General features: G+C 47.7%; 1 protein-coding gene across 1 annotated transcript in view; it reads left to right on the forward strand.

The window, feature by feature from the left end:
* Positions 1-17,772, forward strand: part of WDR5 (WD repeat domain 5) — a 1,892,625-nt gene that overhangs the window by 246,924 nt on the left and 1,627,929 nt on the right. The window contains exon 3 of the mRNA XM_044058043.1: positions 5,866-5,950. Coding sequence (XP_043913978.1) covers positions 5,870-5,950 — 81 coding nt within the window. The 5' untranslated portion in view covers positions 5,866-5,869. The remainder of the gene's footprint in view (positions 1-5,865; positions 5,951-17,772) is intronic.

Genomic DNA, 17,772 nt, shown 5'->3' on the forward strand with positions numbered 1-17,772 from the left:
TACCCCCTTTGGGTCTTTAGCTAGCATTCATTTGAGTTAGAGGTTGTTTCCCCCTTTGTGTCAGTCCTCCCCACTTTCTTTATCCATTTTAGAGTACGACTATTAAAAAAAAAAAAAAAAAAAAAAAAAAAAGACAACTTCCTTCTCTCAAAAAATTTCTGTCCATTTAATTTGAAGGACCGTCTGCAAGTGTTTGTGCGTGCGCCTCCTCTTTCCTCCTTGGCTTTTATAGGATGTCACAAAAGCAGGAAGGGAAGCCTCTGAGCTTTAAAAAGTGTGAAAAATTTGGAAAAAATGCCTTTTAGCGATTCATACATTGTGTGCATTGCTTGGGGGCTTTTCACCTGCAAGAGTCGTGTTCCATCTGCCATGGATTTAACCACAGAGCGCTGATGTGCAAGAATAAACTCCTAAAAGGGTTTATAAAAACTCCCTGTTTTGAGGCTGTATCCCTAGAGTCCTCTTCAAAATCAAAAATTGGAAAAGTCTCAAAAACTTGTCTCTTAGGAGCCGAGATGATCTTCGGAGCTGAAACAAAAAGTACCCAGACTGTCTGCTCCAAAGGAAACCTTGGAGTAGACAGCTGAAATGGGAGCCAAAGCTTCTTCTGAGCAACTGGAACCTTCATCTCCGAAGCAGACCTTGCTTTCTGAATTTATGTATTGGAGCCAATCACCACCTTTGAAACCAGTCCACTCTCTGCATCATCACCTTTCTTAACTAGTTCAAGATCTACCCTTTTCTACCGGATCCACCAGGAGTCTATCCGATGAAGATATGGATAGGATGATGCAAAGGTTGCTGAAGACACTGGCCTTGGCCAAATTGTTATTGGATCCAAACCCAAAGGAATCTGATCAGGCCCCCCCCCCCCCCACACGCGCCTGCTGCTTCTCTGATTCATCCCCTTGGTATTGCAGATGGAAGATTCCGATATCCCAGCTTGTGCCCGTATCTGGTTCGGGACTCATACACTCCTTTGATCTAGTATCTGCCCTGACTGTTTCTTCCGAGCAGGAGACCTCTGGGAGCCGACTCACTCTGGTCGGGTCTGTTGAACTGACTTGGATCTCTCTGGATCCAACCCTACTTCTTGGGACTTCGGTGCAGTTGAGTTCAGTTCATGACTCTGCTTTGGAGCTTCTGTCTTCTGCTCCGGAGGCTCCATTGGCCCCAACCACCCTTTTGTCGAAGTCTGGGAGCTCTTTGGAACAGGGGCAGTACTGTCTTTGAAGTTATGAGGAGGGTTCTGACAATTTTGCAGTCAGTGTCCCTCTGATCTTCCTCTCAGTTCTGTGCAAGTGTCTTTGCCTTCTCTCATACCCTCTCCACAGGACCGCAGAGACTCCAGGCCTCAAGATGTATAGCAAGGCACTCTCCCCACTTCTGAAACCTTCACAGAATATCCCACTGAGAAGTTCCATTTGAAGAGGACATGCTGAAACCTTCCCAGAATATCCCACTGAGGAGTTGCATTGGAAGAGGACATGCAAGAGGAAACATCTTGACTCCCTGGAGTAGTCTACCGCATCTGACACAACATCAGTGAAGCAGAAGGGTCCCCACGGTCACATTCTGAAGATGACTCCTTTGGAGACATCCTGGAAATTTTAAATCAGAGGTGACTGGCAGTCCACCCCTTCCATAAGCCAGAGAGTTGATTTACCTGAAGGCCTTTGGGTCTTGGCCTTCAACCTCTTGGGTGACCCCTCATTCCGATGAACCTATTGACGTAATCTCTCAGAAGGCTTGGGAGACCCCAGACTCCATAGACTTTATTGCTAGATGGCCAAATACATTACGGCACCTGAAGATAGGACCTTTCTGACAAAAAGTGTAGCAGTTGATGCCATGGTCATGGTGGTGGCCACTAAAAAGATGCTATCAGAGACCAGTTCCTCTACCCATCCTTCAAGTAAGGATTCCTGAACCATGGATAGGTATGGGAAGTGAGTCCTTTGGTCAGCGACCTTCGTCTTAGTCACAGAACTATCTTACACACTTCACAAGATTGCAGAGGGGCCCCATTAATGGAACTGTCATACTCCCTCCAAGGAGCTGTAGCTGACATGATGGCAGATAGTCATTGCTTAGCTCGCCACCCTAAATTCAGTTGTCAGCTTGTCAATGAGGCTCATATCGTATGCAGCAGATAGAACGGGTGGGGCGGCAAGTTTAAGCATCTCAATCACAAGGCAGTCTTGGATGCGCCTTAGCAATTTCGCGGAGCCCTTCAGGTCTTTCTTCATTAATACCACTTTGGATGACTCTTCTCTTTTCGGGCCTAAGGTTAGAGACTCTCGGCAGGTGTGAAAAGGAAGGCAAGACATTATTTGCCATGGGGCAGTTTTTTACACCTACTAGCCCTTTCCTTAAAGGTCAGAGAGGTGGTGGGAAAATGTGGTTCAGAAAGTCTCCAAGGTCTTTCTAGGACACACTGGGTAAAGTTCCCCTAGAGGCAGAGCAGGAAAAATAATGGAAGACATCGCCCTCGCAACAGGGGCGAACTGCAGAATCAGGGCTCCAGAGAATCTTTTTTTGGTAGACCCTTCCAGTGCTTCTGAAGGAGTGCCAGATTGCTCGCCTCTGGAGGCAGTCATTAGGCGGTTGTCCCTGCATCACGAAACACTGCAAAATTAAGTGACAAATGGGTGCAGGGCATCTTATACAGAGGATACATCATTCCCTTCTCCTACTCCACTCCCATAAGCCAGTTGGCTGTAAATGTGCCACCCAGTCAGAAGCAACAGGCAACATACACTGAACCTGTCAGTCAAGAAGTCCAAGTTCTGGATGGTCACTGTTCACTCCATTCTGTCTCTGTGCAAGGACAGTTGGATGCATTCAGTGGATCTCAAGGATGCATACTATCCTATCAAAATCTGCAGGCACTCCAGGAGACACCTGCATTTTCAATTAGGGGCCAGTCATTACAAGTTCAGAGCCCTGGCCTTTGGACTCACCATAGACCCCCAGGTGTTTTAGAAAATGTATTGGAGTGGTGGCAGCTCATCTCTGGCTACACAGATTCCAGGTCTGTACGTACCTGGACGATTGGCTCCACACAGCCCCCACAAAGCATCTACTATCAATGGCCACCTCTTAAGCCCTCAGTCTTTCACCATCTGGGAATCACAGTCAGCTTGCCCAAGTCCAGCCTTTCTTCATGCCAAAATTTGAAGTTTATCGTGGTTCAGTTGAACACTATATTGCAGACTGCAGCACTACCCTTACTCAGAGTTCACCTTATTCAGGATCATGTCTCTAGCTCGCTGATTCTAGAGCATCCATCTGCATCTACAATCCCTAAGTTCGATGGTGGCTACTATCCAATTAGTTTCTCTCACCAGGTATAATATGCAAGTTCTGCAGTGGACCCTGGCTCAGATTCACCCCATGTTAATGAACATCAAGATTTCTCAGGTGTGCATTAATCATCTTGCATGGTGGCTTCAGACTCTGGATCTAATTTTAGGTAGACCCTTTTGTCTTCCCCGACCCATGGCCACAGGTGACCACAGACTCCTCCCTTTTGGGGTGGGGGGGGGGCATTTTCAGGGCAGGATGGTTCACGGCTCTTGGTCCCCATAGAGACCAAATTGCACATAAACATCCTAGAGATGAGGGCAGACGACCTAGGTTTGCTAGCCTTTTAGGAGAGTCTCCCTCTAGGGACCATAGCAGTTGAAACGGACAACATGGTGGTGGTCTGGTGCATCAACAAGCAAAGAGGAACCCGATCTTTTCCCCTGTGCAGAGATGCCACGAGGGTATGGAAATGGGTGATGTCTTTCTGGTGCTTCCTTCTTGCAACTCACATTTCTGTCTGTTCCAATGTGCTGGCCAACCAACTCAGCAGGTCTGTCTTAAGTCCCCACAAGTGATCCCTGAATTCGTCAGTGGCAAGTCAGATATCTGACCTTAGGGGTCAACCATGCTGTGATCTCCTTGCCTCCCCAGTCAACCGCAAATGCAGCAATTTTTTTGCCCTGATCCCTCCAGCGGGGGAGTCACCCAGGAATGTTCTGATTCACGATTGCCTGCTGGGACTCCTCTATGCTTATCCTCCTACTCCACCGATTCCCATGATCTTACAGAAAGCTCGCTGCCTGAAGACCCTTCATATCCTCATTCCCCCTTCTGGACTCGGCAGGCGTGGTTCTGCCTATCACTGTCTCATCTGTAGTATCCACCCTGGATATTGGATTCCATTTTGGATCTTGTTTCCCATCCCTGGAGTCTTCCACTTACCAGTCTCCAGACTCCTCATTTAACTGCATGTTTTTTGTCGTTCCAGTAATCCTTTCACAATCCAGGCTTCCTTCCCCTGTGAGGAACATTATTTTGGCCTCTCAAAAACATTCTACTAAGAAGGTGTATTCCAGTAAATGGAAACTGTTTTCTATTTGGGCTAGACAGAGTAATTTGTTTCCCTTTTTGGCCCTGATTCCTGATAACTTAACGTTTTGTCCTTTTTCAGGATGGGTTAAGTTTTTCTACAGTCAGGTTTGTTAGTGACCATTTCTAACTTGCACATGAATGAGGCGCCTACTTTCTTTTCTAAACTGTGCAAAGCCGTTCTTAAAGGAGTTTTTTTTCCTTAGACCGCCTATTAAAGATACTTCCCCGCCATGGGGTTTGATCTTGGTGCTGCAGTCAGACACAAAAGCCCTTCGAACCAGCTGCTTCTTGTGATAAGTTCCTGTCTTGGAAAATGACATTTTTAGTGGCCATTACTTCTGCCAAGAGAGTCTCGGAGCTGCAGGCTCTAAGCCTTAAACCTCCATTTATGGTCATCCACAAGGATAGGGTGTCCCTTAGGAGAAATACTTTGAGCTTGGAAGTTAACCTCAATGAAGCAGTACAACTCCCGGTTTTCTTCCCTAATTACTGTAAGGAGAATGCATGTTGCATTGTTTAGATGTTCACAGGCAATTACTTTATCTGAAAAGGACTGAGGAATTTCGGAAGTTGGTCCAGGTCTTGGTGGCCTTTTCTCAAAACAGAAAAGGTCTGACTGTTACTAAAGTGATTATTTCCAGATGGATTGCTAGTTGAATTTCCTTCATTTTTGATAGCAAGTATATGGAGTTATACAAACCAATTAAAGCCCACTCCTACTCTACTAGGTCTGTGGCTATGTTGTCAGCCCTCTTAGCTAAACTTTTCTTGGCTGAGATTTGTGCTGCTACTATGTGGTCAAATCCCCAAACTTTTGTTTCGCACTATAAGTTGGACTTGGTGTCTAGGAATAGGGCTTCCTTTAGTTCCTCTGTGCCCTGACATATCCTTCCTTGAGGCCACCCAGGGTTCATAGTAGCTGGGGATTCTGACCATGCGCGATTAATAATGACGCACACAGCATCCGATGAACTTACCATAGCTGGGAGTCTGTGCTATCCAGTGTCATTATTCATCGCGTTCCCTCCTTCCTTCCCCTGCCTTCTGGGGTTCTGGTAGAGCTGAGATGGTTCCAGTTTGGGATAGTTTGTTTTTCCTATGCAGAATTTTCTGTGCTCCTATTTGTTCAGTAAGCTTAGTCTGAGGGCTAGAGGTCAGCAGGGGATTATGGGAAGGGGAGGAGCTTTATCTCTGGCTCTCTCCATTAGTTGCTGGCTCAGATCCTAGGTCATATCAAAGACCCATCAGTTATGAATAATGATACTGGATAGCACAGGTTCCAAGTTATGGGAAGTATTTTTTTTTTTTTTTTTTTTTTTTTTTTTAAACTTAACTATTTTTTTGTAAAATGGCTGTTAGTTTGAATAATCCTTTTATCAGCAAGGAATCTTTTCTTTAGCTTTGTTTCAAGAGCTCCATCGTGTGTTATACAGTTCAGATTTTAACTGGATTTTCTTTCTGCAGAGCCATGGCAACAGAAGAAAAAAAACCAGAGACAGAAACAACAAAAGCACAGTCTACGCCTTCTTCCTCGGCCAATCAGACCAAGGTCTGTAAACGTGTAGTGCATGCATTATCTTTATTGCTGATGACTTAATATGTTCACATTTGCTTGTGACCAAGTTCAGAACCAGGTTTGATGGTTTGGAATAAACCGTGATAATGTGCTAATTTGTGGATGTGGGGAAAAATTAATCCATTGAGTAGGTGTGCACTCTACGGCATGCATTTTTGGTAGAAATTAGTTGCTTGTGTGTGGTTATTTGGTAGATGGCCCTTCCTTGCCTGTGAATGAAACGTTGTGCATCCTTACATTGAGAAAGGGCTGAATGAGGGGAAGAAGCTTACATCACACATTTTGTCCTAGTGCTGTAGCATCCCTCAAATTGTAATGTCTCTTGGATGTAGAAGTTTTTGTAGATGAGCTTTGCATTCTTGCATAATGGGCATTTCCCAGCTGAGATAGTTAAGTAGTTGAGTCCTAAAATGTAAAATGATGAGACTAGTTTTCTGTGGTTGAAATTATTGGTTTTCTGTATTAAATTTTTTTTATTGTGGAGTAACATCTTGGACTGGTGGTGGCATAGTGGGAGATTATCATTTGATCACTGCTGCCGTAGTCTTAGCTTATAGGGTTATAGCCTGCATATGATATAACAGCCTTGCAGCTTCTAGAGCTTAGGCACACATTCCAGGTGCCCAAACCTTTAGCAGCTCGATTAGAGCTGAAAAAAGTCAATGGATTTGGCTTCAAACCCCTCGGAGCTCTCCTGCCACTGAAGAGCTCTCTTCTTTACTGCTTTTGAGAGTCTGTGGTTGGCTTGTGCTTCTCTGTTGTTGGTCAGCTACATTCGCTTTGGGGTGGGGGTCAACTTCCACATTAATGTTTTAATCAGAAAATTGTTTGTAAAGCTAATTAAGCTGTAGGGAAAAAATGTTTTAGTGGATTGTCTTGACTTTCAGTCACTTGACAGTGAAGTTGGCCGACAGATTCAGTGCCAATTTTCACCCTGTCTCCCCCCTAAAGGGCCAATCATAATGTCAAAAGATTGCTAGGCACCCAGCATTACTGCAGCACAGGTTAAAGCTGCATTGTCCAAGGTCAAGAATACAGCTTCCACAGGACCCGACAATATCCCTGGATGTGTTCTACATGAACTACAAAGTGATCTGGCACCACATCTGTGTGCCCCATTCAGTCACAGCCTCACTTCAGGCTTTGTCCATACCAAGTGGTACGCTGCTGGAGTCATCCCTGTCCATAAAGGGGGAGTGACTACAGACCCTGGGAATTATCTCCCCATTAGCCTGGCCAGTCTGATATGCAAGGCTGTGGAGCGCATCATCATGGACCTAATTAAGAAGGATATAGGGAATCTCTAAACTCTAGATCACATGCAATTTGGTTTTGTGAAAGGTAGATCATGCCTGCTCAACCTGGTTGACTTCTTTGAGTCCGTCACCAGAGCTGTGGATGAGGGCAAGGCAGTTTATACAGCCTACTTCAGTTTGGGCAAGGCCTTTGATACCATTCCCCACCCAGGAATTATTGATTAACTCACCAAACTAGGCATCAACCCCTGTATCACTAGGTAAGTTGCAAATTGGCTCACAAATATTATCCATCACTGTGGAAGTAGTGGACTCAAGTCAGACTGCCGACCAGTCGTGAGTGGAGTCCCACAGTTATCAGTCCTGGGTCATCTCCTGTTTGGCATCTACTTTTCAGAAGTCCATGCCAATATGGAGGGACTCTGGCTGACCAGATTCGCAGACCACTGCAAGCTTGGACTATTATTAACTCCCCAAGTGATGTTGACATCCTACAGAAAGGCCTCACTGAGACCATTAACTGTTAAAACCATGGCCTTAAGCTTAATGCCAAAACGTTTCGTCATCCCCTTTGGGAAAAACTCTGTTCCCACTAATTACCACATCGATGGGAGCCCACTAAACACTGAAGGCGTTCTGAGAGATCTAGGGACACAGGTTGACGGCAACCTCTCCTTCGACCACCACATTGCCACTGTGGTCAGAAAGTCCTATATGGTACATCTCATTACCAAGGTTTTGCATCCAGGAAGAAAGAGGTCATCATCTCTCTCTACTCTTTCCTCATTAGGCCAATCAGAGTATAATGCCCCATTTGGCATGTACCTTACTAGATGCATGCAACAGCTGGAAAGGTCACAGAGGTACTTCACAAAGAGGATCCTAGGCCTTAAACACTTCCTACATGGGCAGACTCAAACTCCAGCAGATGTTCATCGTGCATACAGCTGCAGTCATAACAGATGGGTTTTCCTGCTGTCAGGCGGGTCCTCGGTCGGCCGAATTCCAAAGTCTAGGTCCGGCGTCGGATGTCGTCGCTTCTTCCCTGACGTCAGTGCGACAGGGGTATAAAGGAACCAGCCGACGCCATTTTCTTCAGTCTTTCTTGCCGCGCAGTGCCCGAAGCAGAAGCAGTTCGCAAGTGCCGGTCGGCCAGCTCCTGAGAGTATGAATATTTTGCAGCCAAAGACTTCTTGAAAGCTAAGTAAAAGCTAAGTACCCCATTGGGGAAACTTTTCTTGCCTCAGACCGATGTCAGACAAAGTTAATAATTGCATTTCATGTGGGAAGCAAATACCGCATAAGGATTTCCATTCCCTCTGCATTCCTTGCTTAGGCCCAGACCACGACGTCTCGGCCTGTCGTTTTTGTGCTACATTCAACAGACGCACTATTAAGCGTTGGGCGGAGTTCGCCCAACACTATTTTGGCAAAAAGTTTAATTACATTATGTCGTTGGATATTCCGACTCCAGTTTTGAGTAAAAGACGCAAAGATAAGGACCGACATACGAGGTCCGTGACTTCTACCGACACCACGCTAAAGCCGACTACAGGTGCTCTGGTTCTCAGCGAGGCGCCTACGCAGCCCCTGACTACCGATGACACTTCATTAGTGGTGTCTTCTCTGCCCGAGGTCGCAGGCTCTTCGGCCCACACCCCGACTACAGATACCGAAGCCACTCTTGGCGGGGAAACTCAGAGTTTAGACAGGCCTGCCACCTCTCAAGGTGTCTTCAGGCCACCGCCTTCTTTTTCCATTAAGGCTTTCACTAAATCTAAAGCAGCCATGCATACTAAAAGACAAGCTCCACAGGGCCCCTCTCAAGGCCCCATGCCTAAAAAGCAGATGCTCAAAATGGCTGAGGATTTGATTACTCTTATCAGGGGTTCTCAACCCCCCTCGGACAAAAGGCCCAGAGTGGAGGAAGAATACCCTTCCTCGGACCAGGCCTCCATTACTTCAGAACATTCTGAGGATCAGGAACATTCATACTCCCCTTTTGAAGATTCTGATGCAGAGGAGTCCATTCCCTCTGTCTCCCCCCCTGAGGATTACTCTTTTGGGGAAACCTTGCATACCTTGAGGGAACACTTCCACTGGGAAGGCCAAGAGTATTCAGACTCCAAGAAAAGGCTCAGATTTCCTCTTGCTCCCTCAGCACAGGCCTCTGGCTATACCTCCCGTCTTAGACATACTAGATGATGTGTATTTAGAGGCCAGCCTTAACCCAGATTCTTTACCTCCAGCTCCAGTCAAGCCTGACAGGTATTACCGGGTTCCTGATTCACACCAATTCCTGTACAAAAGCCATGCGGCTTACCCAGAAACTATTTCACAGGGTCCCAAGGGAATTAAGGCCTCCACTGCCAAAAATCCATTGCCTTCAGAGAGAGATTCCAGAGCTTTAGAAAGGTGGGGGAAAAAGGTATACACCTCGGCCACCTTAACCATGAGGGCATTAAACTGTCAGTTCCATATGTTAAAGTATCCACAGTTTTTGTTATCTCAGTTGAAAAGCAAAATGTCACAACCTGAACAACCAGACTTGAAGGAGTTGCTGGATTTATTGCATAGTGCAGAGCAAGTGGGTAAACATACCTTGCAATGTCGTTTTGATGCTTAAGAGGCCTCATGTAGAGCTGCTGTTACAGGATCAGTCATACGTAGACATGCTTGGCTCAAAGAGCAAACCTTACCAGATCATGTCAAAGCAAAATTACTAGATGCACCTCTTCAAAAAGATGGATTGTTTGGTGTTAAGGCTGAGGAGGTATTAAAGAAAATGGAGGAAAAGGCAAAATCAATGCAAACAGTGAAAGATTTCCTACAGGTACAACCTCCACATTTCAGTAGAAATTGGCCTTCAAAAAATTGGTCCTTTCCAGCCACGGACAGACCTCAAAGAGGTAGATACAGGTGCCCGAGGGGTAGAGGGCAATCTCAAGGATCATTTAGAGGCAGACAATGGCAAGCACCTACACCAAGAGGTGGTGAGGATAGTTCACAGCCATTCAGAAAACAGACCCAATGACTTCCCCCTTTGCATGCCAATCAAGGCTCAAATGGCAGCACCTTTAGGCGGAAAACTGGCATTATTTTCGAAAAATTGGCATATTGTCACAAAAGACAAATGGATCCTGGACATTATAGACAGAGGCTACAGATTCCACTTTCACACCCTTCCAAAAATGAGAGGCATGCCAAACCTGCCACACAATCAAAGGGCAGAGGCACAAAAACAAATTTCAGATCTCATGGACATGAAAGCTATTCAAGAGGTACCTGCACAAGAACAGGGTCAAGGTTTTTATTCCAGACTATTCCTGGTACCAAGGAAGGGCAAAGATTGGAGACCTATTTTGGACCTATCCATCCTAAACGCATATTTACTCGTACCAAAATTCAAGATGCTCACATTACAGCAGCTTCTTCCCATGCTGGGCAAGGAGTCTTGGCTGGTAACATTGGACCTCAAGGAGGCATACCTGCATGTCCCAATCAGGCAAGATTGCAGAAGATACCTCAGATTTCTTGCAGGTTCAACCCATTATCAATTCTCTGCATTGCCCTTTGGCTTATCTACTGCGCCCAGAGTGTTCACGAAATGCCTGGCATCAGTAATTGCCTTCTGCAGACTTCAAGGGATGCAAATATACCCATATTTGGACGACTGCCTGATCCAAGCGGACAGCAAACACATACTTTTGAAACACCTGGCGTTTGTAATAATGTTGTTGAATTCTCTGGGATACACGGTCAACAAAAAGAAGTCGAGACTAATATCCTCTCAAACAATAATTTTCCTGGGTGCCAGCTTGAATACAAACACCCAGATGGCCTACCTCACGCCAGAGAAACTAGGACAACTAACTCAATACTTCAGAAAACTGGCAACCTTCACCAGGCTGACTGCAAGGAAAATCCTGCAGGCTCTGAGATTCATGGCATCTTGCATCCTGCTTAATCCTATGTGCAAAGCTGCATATGAGGAAACTTCAATGGTACCTAAAAAACTTATGGTCTCAACACAGCCACAGTTTGGAAACAATTATACCACTGATTCCATGTCTTCAAAAGGAATTTCTGTGGTGGGCTCAAGCATGCCAAAGAAACATAGGTCTCCCATTCTGCAAGCCTCAAGCAAATCAAGTCATCACAACAGATGCCTCGGACTACGCCTGGAGGGCGCACATGACAGATCGGTTCATTCAGGGCAAATGGTCACAAAAAGAAAAGCACCTACACATCAATCAAAAGGAAATGCTAGCATTAATAAATGCTATTATGGCTTTCAAAGACCTACTGCATCCAGGCCAGCTATTGATAAGGACAGACAACACCACAGTGATGTGGTACATAAACAAACAGGGAGGAACCCATTCATATCCCCTATGCAGGATAGCCATGTCTCTTTGGAACATGGCTTTGGAATTACAAATCCAACTTCAAGCACAGTTCCTGCCAGGCAAGGAAAACACGCTGGCAGACAACCTGAGCAGAAATATGACAGATCCACACGAATGGAAGTTGCATCCTCAAGTTTTTACAAAGATAATTCAAGCATGGGGAAGGCCAGACATAGATCTCTTTGCCTCCCACAGAAATTACCAATTGACAAAATTCTGCTCAAGGACCTTTCATCCACAGGCCTGGAAAGTGGACAACAGTTGGACAACAATGACAGTTTATGCCTTTCCACCTCTTCCTCTGCTGCCCAAAGTTCTATTAAAAGCCAGAGCAGATAGACCAAAGATGATTCTCATTGCTCCAGACTGGCCAAGACAACACTGGTACCCACTCCTGAGGAGCCCAACGCATTCCCCACCATGGATCCTGCCTCTAATGCCTCTTCTACTGACTCAGTACAACTTCAAAACTCTTCACAGTCAGCTGAAATCACTCAATCTAGCCGCATGGAGGATTCCTTAAATTCACAACAGACCCTACTCTCCAAGGAGGTGCAGGATGTCATTTTGGAGGCCTGAAGGCCTTCTACTAGAAAAGCCTACTCCGCAAAATGGAAACTGTTTTGTGCCTGGAATCACAAAAAGGGTCAGAATCCTGGAATACTGAATTTACCTTAAATTTTACAGTACCTAGCTGAGATGCTAAGCAGTGGACTTTCATTCTCCTCCATCAAAATCCATGCCGCGGCCATTTCTGCAGAATACAACACTGATCCGCCTTTATTCTCTCACCCTCTTTTAAGACAGTTCCTCAGAGGGGCTAAGAATATAAAACTCCCAAGGAAGCAACCAGTACCTGCTTGGGACCTCAATTTCATTCTAGAAAAACTGACCCTGCCTCCTTTTGAGCCAGCTGTTTCAACAGAACTGCAATATTTGTTTCTGGCTATCACCTCAGCACGCAGGGTTTCAGAACTACAAGCCCTCATGGCTGTGCAGCCTTTCATCTTTTTCCATCAGGACAGAGTTTCCTTACGAACCAATTCTTCCTTTATGCCAAAGGTAGTATCCAGGGTAGCCTTGAATCAGGCTATCCACTTACCTACCTTTTACCCTAATCCACAAAACAAAGGGGAGAGACTACTACATTCCTTGGACGTTCACAGACAGCTCCGTTATTATTTGGACAGAACAAAGCCTTTCAGAAAATCAGAGCAACTCTTTGTGTCCTATGCTACAGGTGCTCAAGGGAAGCCTATTTCCAAACAGACCATCTCAAAATGGATAGCCCACTGCATACGCTTTTGTTACTCTTTTTCATGGTAAAACTGTACCTACAGGCATCAGATCTCACTCCACAAGGGCCACAGCTACCTCTGCAGCTTTCCTCAGGGGGGTTCCTACCAAAGATATTTTGGAAGCAGCCACTTGGAGTTCTGTACATACTTTCTCCAAGCACTATCACCTACCATTATACTCAAAATCTAGAGCGGGCTTTGCCACTGCAGTCTTGCAGGGCATCCTGGCTCCTCCAAGTTCCACTTAGTGCCTACCACCCCTTTTTTAGCTTTGGGATTCTACCCATCTGTTATGACTGCAGCTGTATGCACGATGAACATAGTACAGTTTTGTACCTACCATAAATGTAGATGTTCGAGTGCCAATACAGCTGCACTCCAGGTTTCCCTCCCTCCTTCCCCTCTTGGGACAGGTCTAATGGCTAACACCTCCTCATACAACCTCTTTGGGGTATTATTTTATGGTGTATTTGCTTGCAACTACTGTTTTTTGATTATATTGCATTGCATTATTACATAAATTTATGTTTTGCCTCCCTTCTGGAGGCACCTGACATCTGGGGCAAGAAAAACTGAAGAAAATGGCGTCGGCTGGTTCCTTTATACCCCTGTCGCACTGACGTCAGGGAAGAAGCGACGACATCCGACGTCGGACCTAGACTTTGGAATTCGGCCGACCGAGGACCCGCCTGACGGCAGGAAAACCCATCTGTTATGACTGCAGCTGTATTAGCACTCGAACATCTACATTTATGGTAGGTACAAAACTGTACTTTCTGTCTCATATCATCTACTAAGAGGCAATCTCTGCTTGACTTACAAAGCCATGTCTGACCCACGTCTGTTAAAAATGTTACATCTAAAGAAATCCCAGTCCCTCCATACAACATGCTCCAGAGACCTCAAACTCATTACCACAATCAACAAAACATGTTTGAGGGGCAGGTTCATAACCCAGAGACTGCCCATGCTCTGGAATAGACTTCTCATACATGTTAAGCAGAGCACCTCACTGGCCCTCTTCAAGAGTTATCTTGATGAGTGGATGGGAAATAGAAAGTTCACCCCGGGGATCATTTCAGTGGCTGTACTTGATAGAAGCAATGGGAACTAACGTCAGGTGGCATGATGCCAGGACACCTCTGTGGGCTAGGCTTGTAAAGGCTCCCAGGCCATTAGCCTAGTGCACACCTATGAACCTCTTATTTTTGTGGGAAAAAAATTTATTTTTCTGCTTAAAACTTTAGATCTGAAGTAGGTACTTCATTTGTCAGCAACTTTTGGGTCTTGGATCTGATCTCGGATCCGAGCCGGCAACTTATTTCATAGCTTAGAGATCCGATCTCCTAGCTCCTCCTCTTACCCATAATCCCCTGCCAACCCTGACTGACCTCAGATCTAGTTTGCCGCTCTTAGAGTAAGCTTCTAGATTGCTGAGCTCCTGGCGTGTTATAAGTGGTTACTTTTTTGTTGTAAAATTATATATATTTCATATATTTTTCATAATTTAAGTGTTTGCGTGTGGTTAGGATCCCTTTTTTGTCAGTATACTTTTATTTTTAGTGTAATTCCTCCCTTTCCTTCGCTGGTGCGTAGTGTGTGTGTGGGCTGTTGTGTGTTGGGGCCTGGTCTGTGTGAGGTAGTTTTAAACTTTTATTTAAAAAAACTATGTCGGAGGCCCCAAAGCCTATTTTTTCCAAGTGCACCGAGTGTGGCCATAAGCTTTCACCGGCGGATGGCCACACTGAGTGTGTTCGGTGCCTTGGGGTTGAACATCTCTCCTCTGGGTGTTCGATCTGTGCGGCGTTCAACCCCAGGGCACTGAAAGACCGTAGGTCGAAGCTGATCCTGGGGGGGACTTTTGCCCCCAGATCCGTCTTCGGCCTACGGTACTCCCGTGGCACCACCCCAGTCCTCGGTGGCGGCCACTCCTGCCCCCCTCCCCCCGGCCAGGACTCAAACTCCCACTAAAGCGCCAGAGGAGAGGGAGGCCAGGAGAGGGGAAAGGAGGGAGAAGCACCACAAGCGGCGGGCCGAGGCCTCCGCTTCAGCCCCCCCAGCTAAGCGGGCTTCTCCCTCCACGGCTTCCAGGTCCCCTCCTCCTCTGCTCCAATCCCCGTGCTTCTCTTCGGGACCCAAGGAGGAGGAGACCCGATCTCCATCTAGGTCATCGAGGCGGCACTCCCGGCCCGCCTCAGTGGCCTCGTCGAGATCTACCTACAGCCTTTCGGATGCGGACTTGGACCAGATGCGAAGGTTCATCCAGGCCCAGCTGCAGATGGGAGTGCTCATGCCCCCCCCCCCCTTCGGGGGGGAGTTCAACACCTTTTTTTTGCCCCGATAGCTCCTTCTCCGACCCGCTTTTCAGGTTCGGAGCGCACGGAGCCGGGCAGCGTTGGAGCCAGGGGTGGGTCGGCGCCGACAGTACTGGGTGCTTCGGATCCGACTCTGCCCTAGAGTCTGTAGGGTCCTTCCTTGTCGGAGCCGAGCTTCGGATCCGTGGGATTCAGTATGCCTTCGGCTTCGTCCAGGTCGGAGCACACGGGTCCTTTGGATCCGATGGTCTCGGTGCCGGTTCCGATTCCTCCATCAGATCCGAGTGGGAGTAGACTTTCGGATCCCAGAGAGAGCGACTCCCCCCTCGGCCTTCGATGCAGTGGAGATGGCTCCGTTGAGGGTATCCGGACCCCCCGGCCCTTGCTTCGGTTCCACCCCGCACTCCCTCTCGGCTGAGTCAGGCTTCCATCACCCGGCCTCAGGGACAGCCTGCTTCGATGTCTCAGGTCGTTGTTGGTGAGACCTCCTCGGACAGCCCTCCCGAGGATGTGCCTCATAAGCAGTAGTGTAAGAGGAGACACGTGGACCCCCCCCCCCCCCCCGAGTCCTTAACAGAAGACACGGACTTGGATGAAAGGGAAGGCTCCCCAAGGTCACCCCCTGAAGAGGTCTCCTTCGGAGACATCATGGAAATGCTCAGGATTGGGGGGGGGGTCTGTCCCCAAGGCTTCCTCAGAGTCAGTGTTGCTGGAGACATTCGAAGCAGGACAGTCTAACTCTTGGGTGTCCCCTCCGGCCGACCCCCTGGTGGACCTTATTACCACCAGGGCGTGGAAGGAGCCGGACACTGTGGAGCCAGTTCCCAAACGCCCCGATAGAATTCTGAGCCCCCCCCCTGCGGACAGATCCCACTGGAGCAAGGGTCCCCCCGTAGATGCTATGTTGACTGCAGCAGCCACCAAGAGGAAATTAGCTCAGGAGAGCCCCTCGGTCCATCCACCGAGCAGGGAGTCCTGCTCGATGGATCGCTTGGGGAAGCGGGTTTTTAGTTCAGCGACCTTCTCAGTAAGGTCTCTGAACTGTATGGCACACGTTATTAGGATGCAGCGAGACCTTATCAGAGTACGCTGCTCCCCCCCCCCTCCCCCCCGGAGTCCATGTCGGCGGAGGACAAACAATTGTACTCCACTCGCATGACCACTCTAATATCGATATCTAATACCTCTATGCGGTTGTTGTCCCATGCTACAGAGGGAGCCGCTAGAGCCAGCGGAGCAGGCCTAGCCATGAGGCGCCATGCCTGGCTCCAACATTGTGACTTCGCGGAACCCTTTAAGGCGTCATTTGCGAATGCCGCTTTTGATGGTTCTGCCTTATTTGGCAAGACCATTCGCGACACTTTATTCCAGAGCGAAAAGGACGGGAAGACGTCTGCCGTCTGAGTCCGCTTTTCCACTCCCCAGAGGTCCTTCAAGAACCAAAAGGGACAGAAGATGATGTGGTTCCGGAAATTGCAACATTCCCAGCCTGCTCCGGACAACCAGTCCTTCCGTGGCAGAGGAGGACAAGGAGGACGCCGCCCTAGAGGCAGAGGGGGCCCGAAGACTTTTGGGTTCAGGGAAACTTTCTCTGACCGACCCGCGCAGCAACCCTGAGGGGTTGTCTGACTGCTCCACTCTGGAGGCAGTTGGGGGGCGTTTCTCGAAGCACTTGGCAGCTTGGGAGTCCATCACATCAGATAGCTGGGTGCTTCGTATCATATCCAGAGGTTACTAAATTCCCATGTTTCATGTCCCCAGAATCAAAAGCCTCCCCGATGTACCACCCGATCAGAGGGAGGCAGCAGCTGCAGAGATCCAGCAGCTGCTAGAAAAAGAGCCATCCAGCCCGTCCCCCTAGACCAGCTCGGATTAGGGTTTTACTCCAGGTTCTTTCTGGTGCCAAAAAAGACGGGGGACTTGAGGCCAATCCCAGACCTCTCCCTTTTGAACCTGTCGGTAACCTAAGAAATATTCCTGATGGTCACTCTTCAATCCATTCTACCCTTACTGCGGGAGAATGACTGGATGTGCTCTATAGACCTCAAGGATGCGTACTACCACATTCTTATGGAGAGACGATCCAGGAGGTTTCTCCGCTTCCGGCTGGGAGCCAGTCACTACCAGTTCAGGGTCCTTCCCTTTGTTCTCACCACAGCCCCCAGGGTGTTTACCAAAGTATTAGCAGTGATAGCGGCCCACCTGAGACTCCAGGGAATGCAGGTTTTTCCATACCTGGACGACTGGCTCCTGACTTCCCCGACAAGGCATCTACTTTGCTCAGCCAAGGACTACTTCCTCCGGCTGGCTCCCCAGCTGGGCATCACCATCAACATGAACAAATCCTCTCTTGCTCCTACCCAGGTGATAGAGTTTATAGGGGCCAAATTGGATACAAGAAACCTTCTAGCATTTCTGACTGCGGAACGTCTTCAGAACCTGAGGCTGCATGTGAGGGCCATCCTCCAATCAACAGCTCCACCGGCGGGATGGGTCCTGATGGCTCTAGGCTCCATG

The sequence above is a fragment of the Protopterus annectens genome, chromosome 16.part0 (assembly GCF_019279795.1).
Source record: "Protopterus annectens isolate FY-2018-M chromosome 16.part0, PAN1.0, whole genome shotgun sequence".
Classification (NCBI taxonomy): Eukaryota; Metazoa; Chordata; order Ceratodontiformes; family Protopteridae; genus Protopterus; species Protopterus annectens.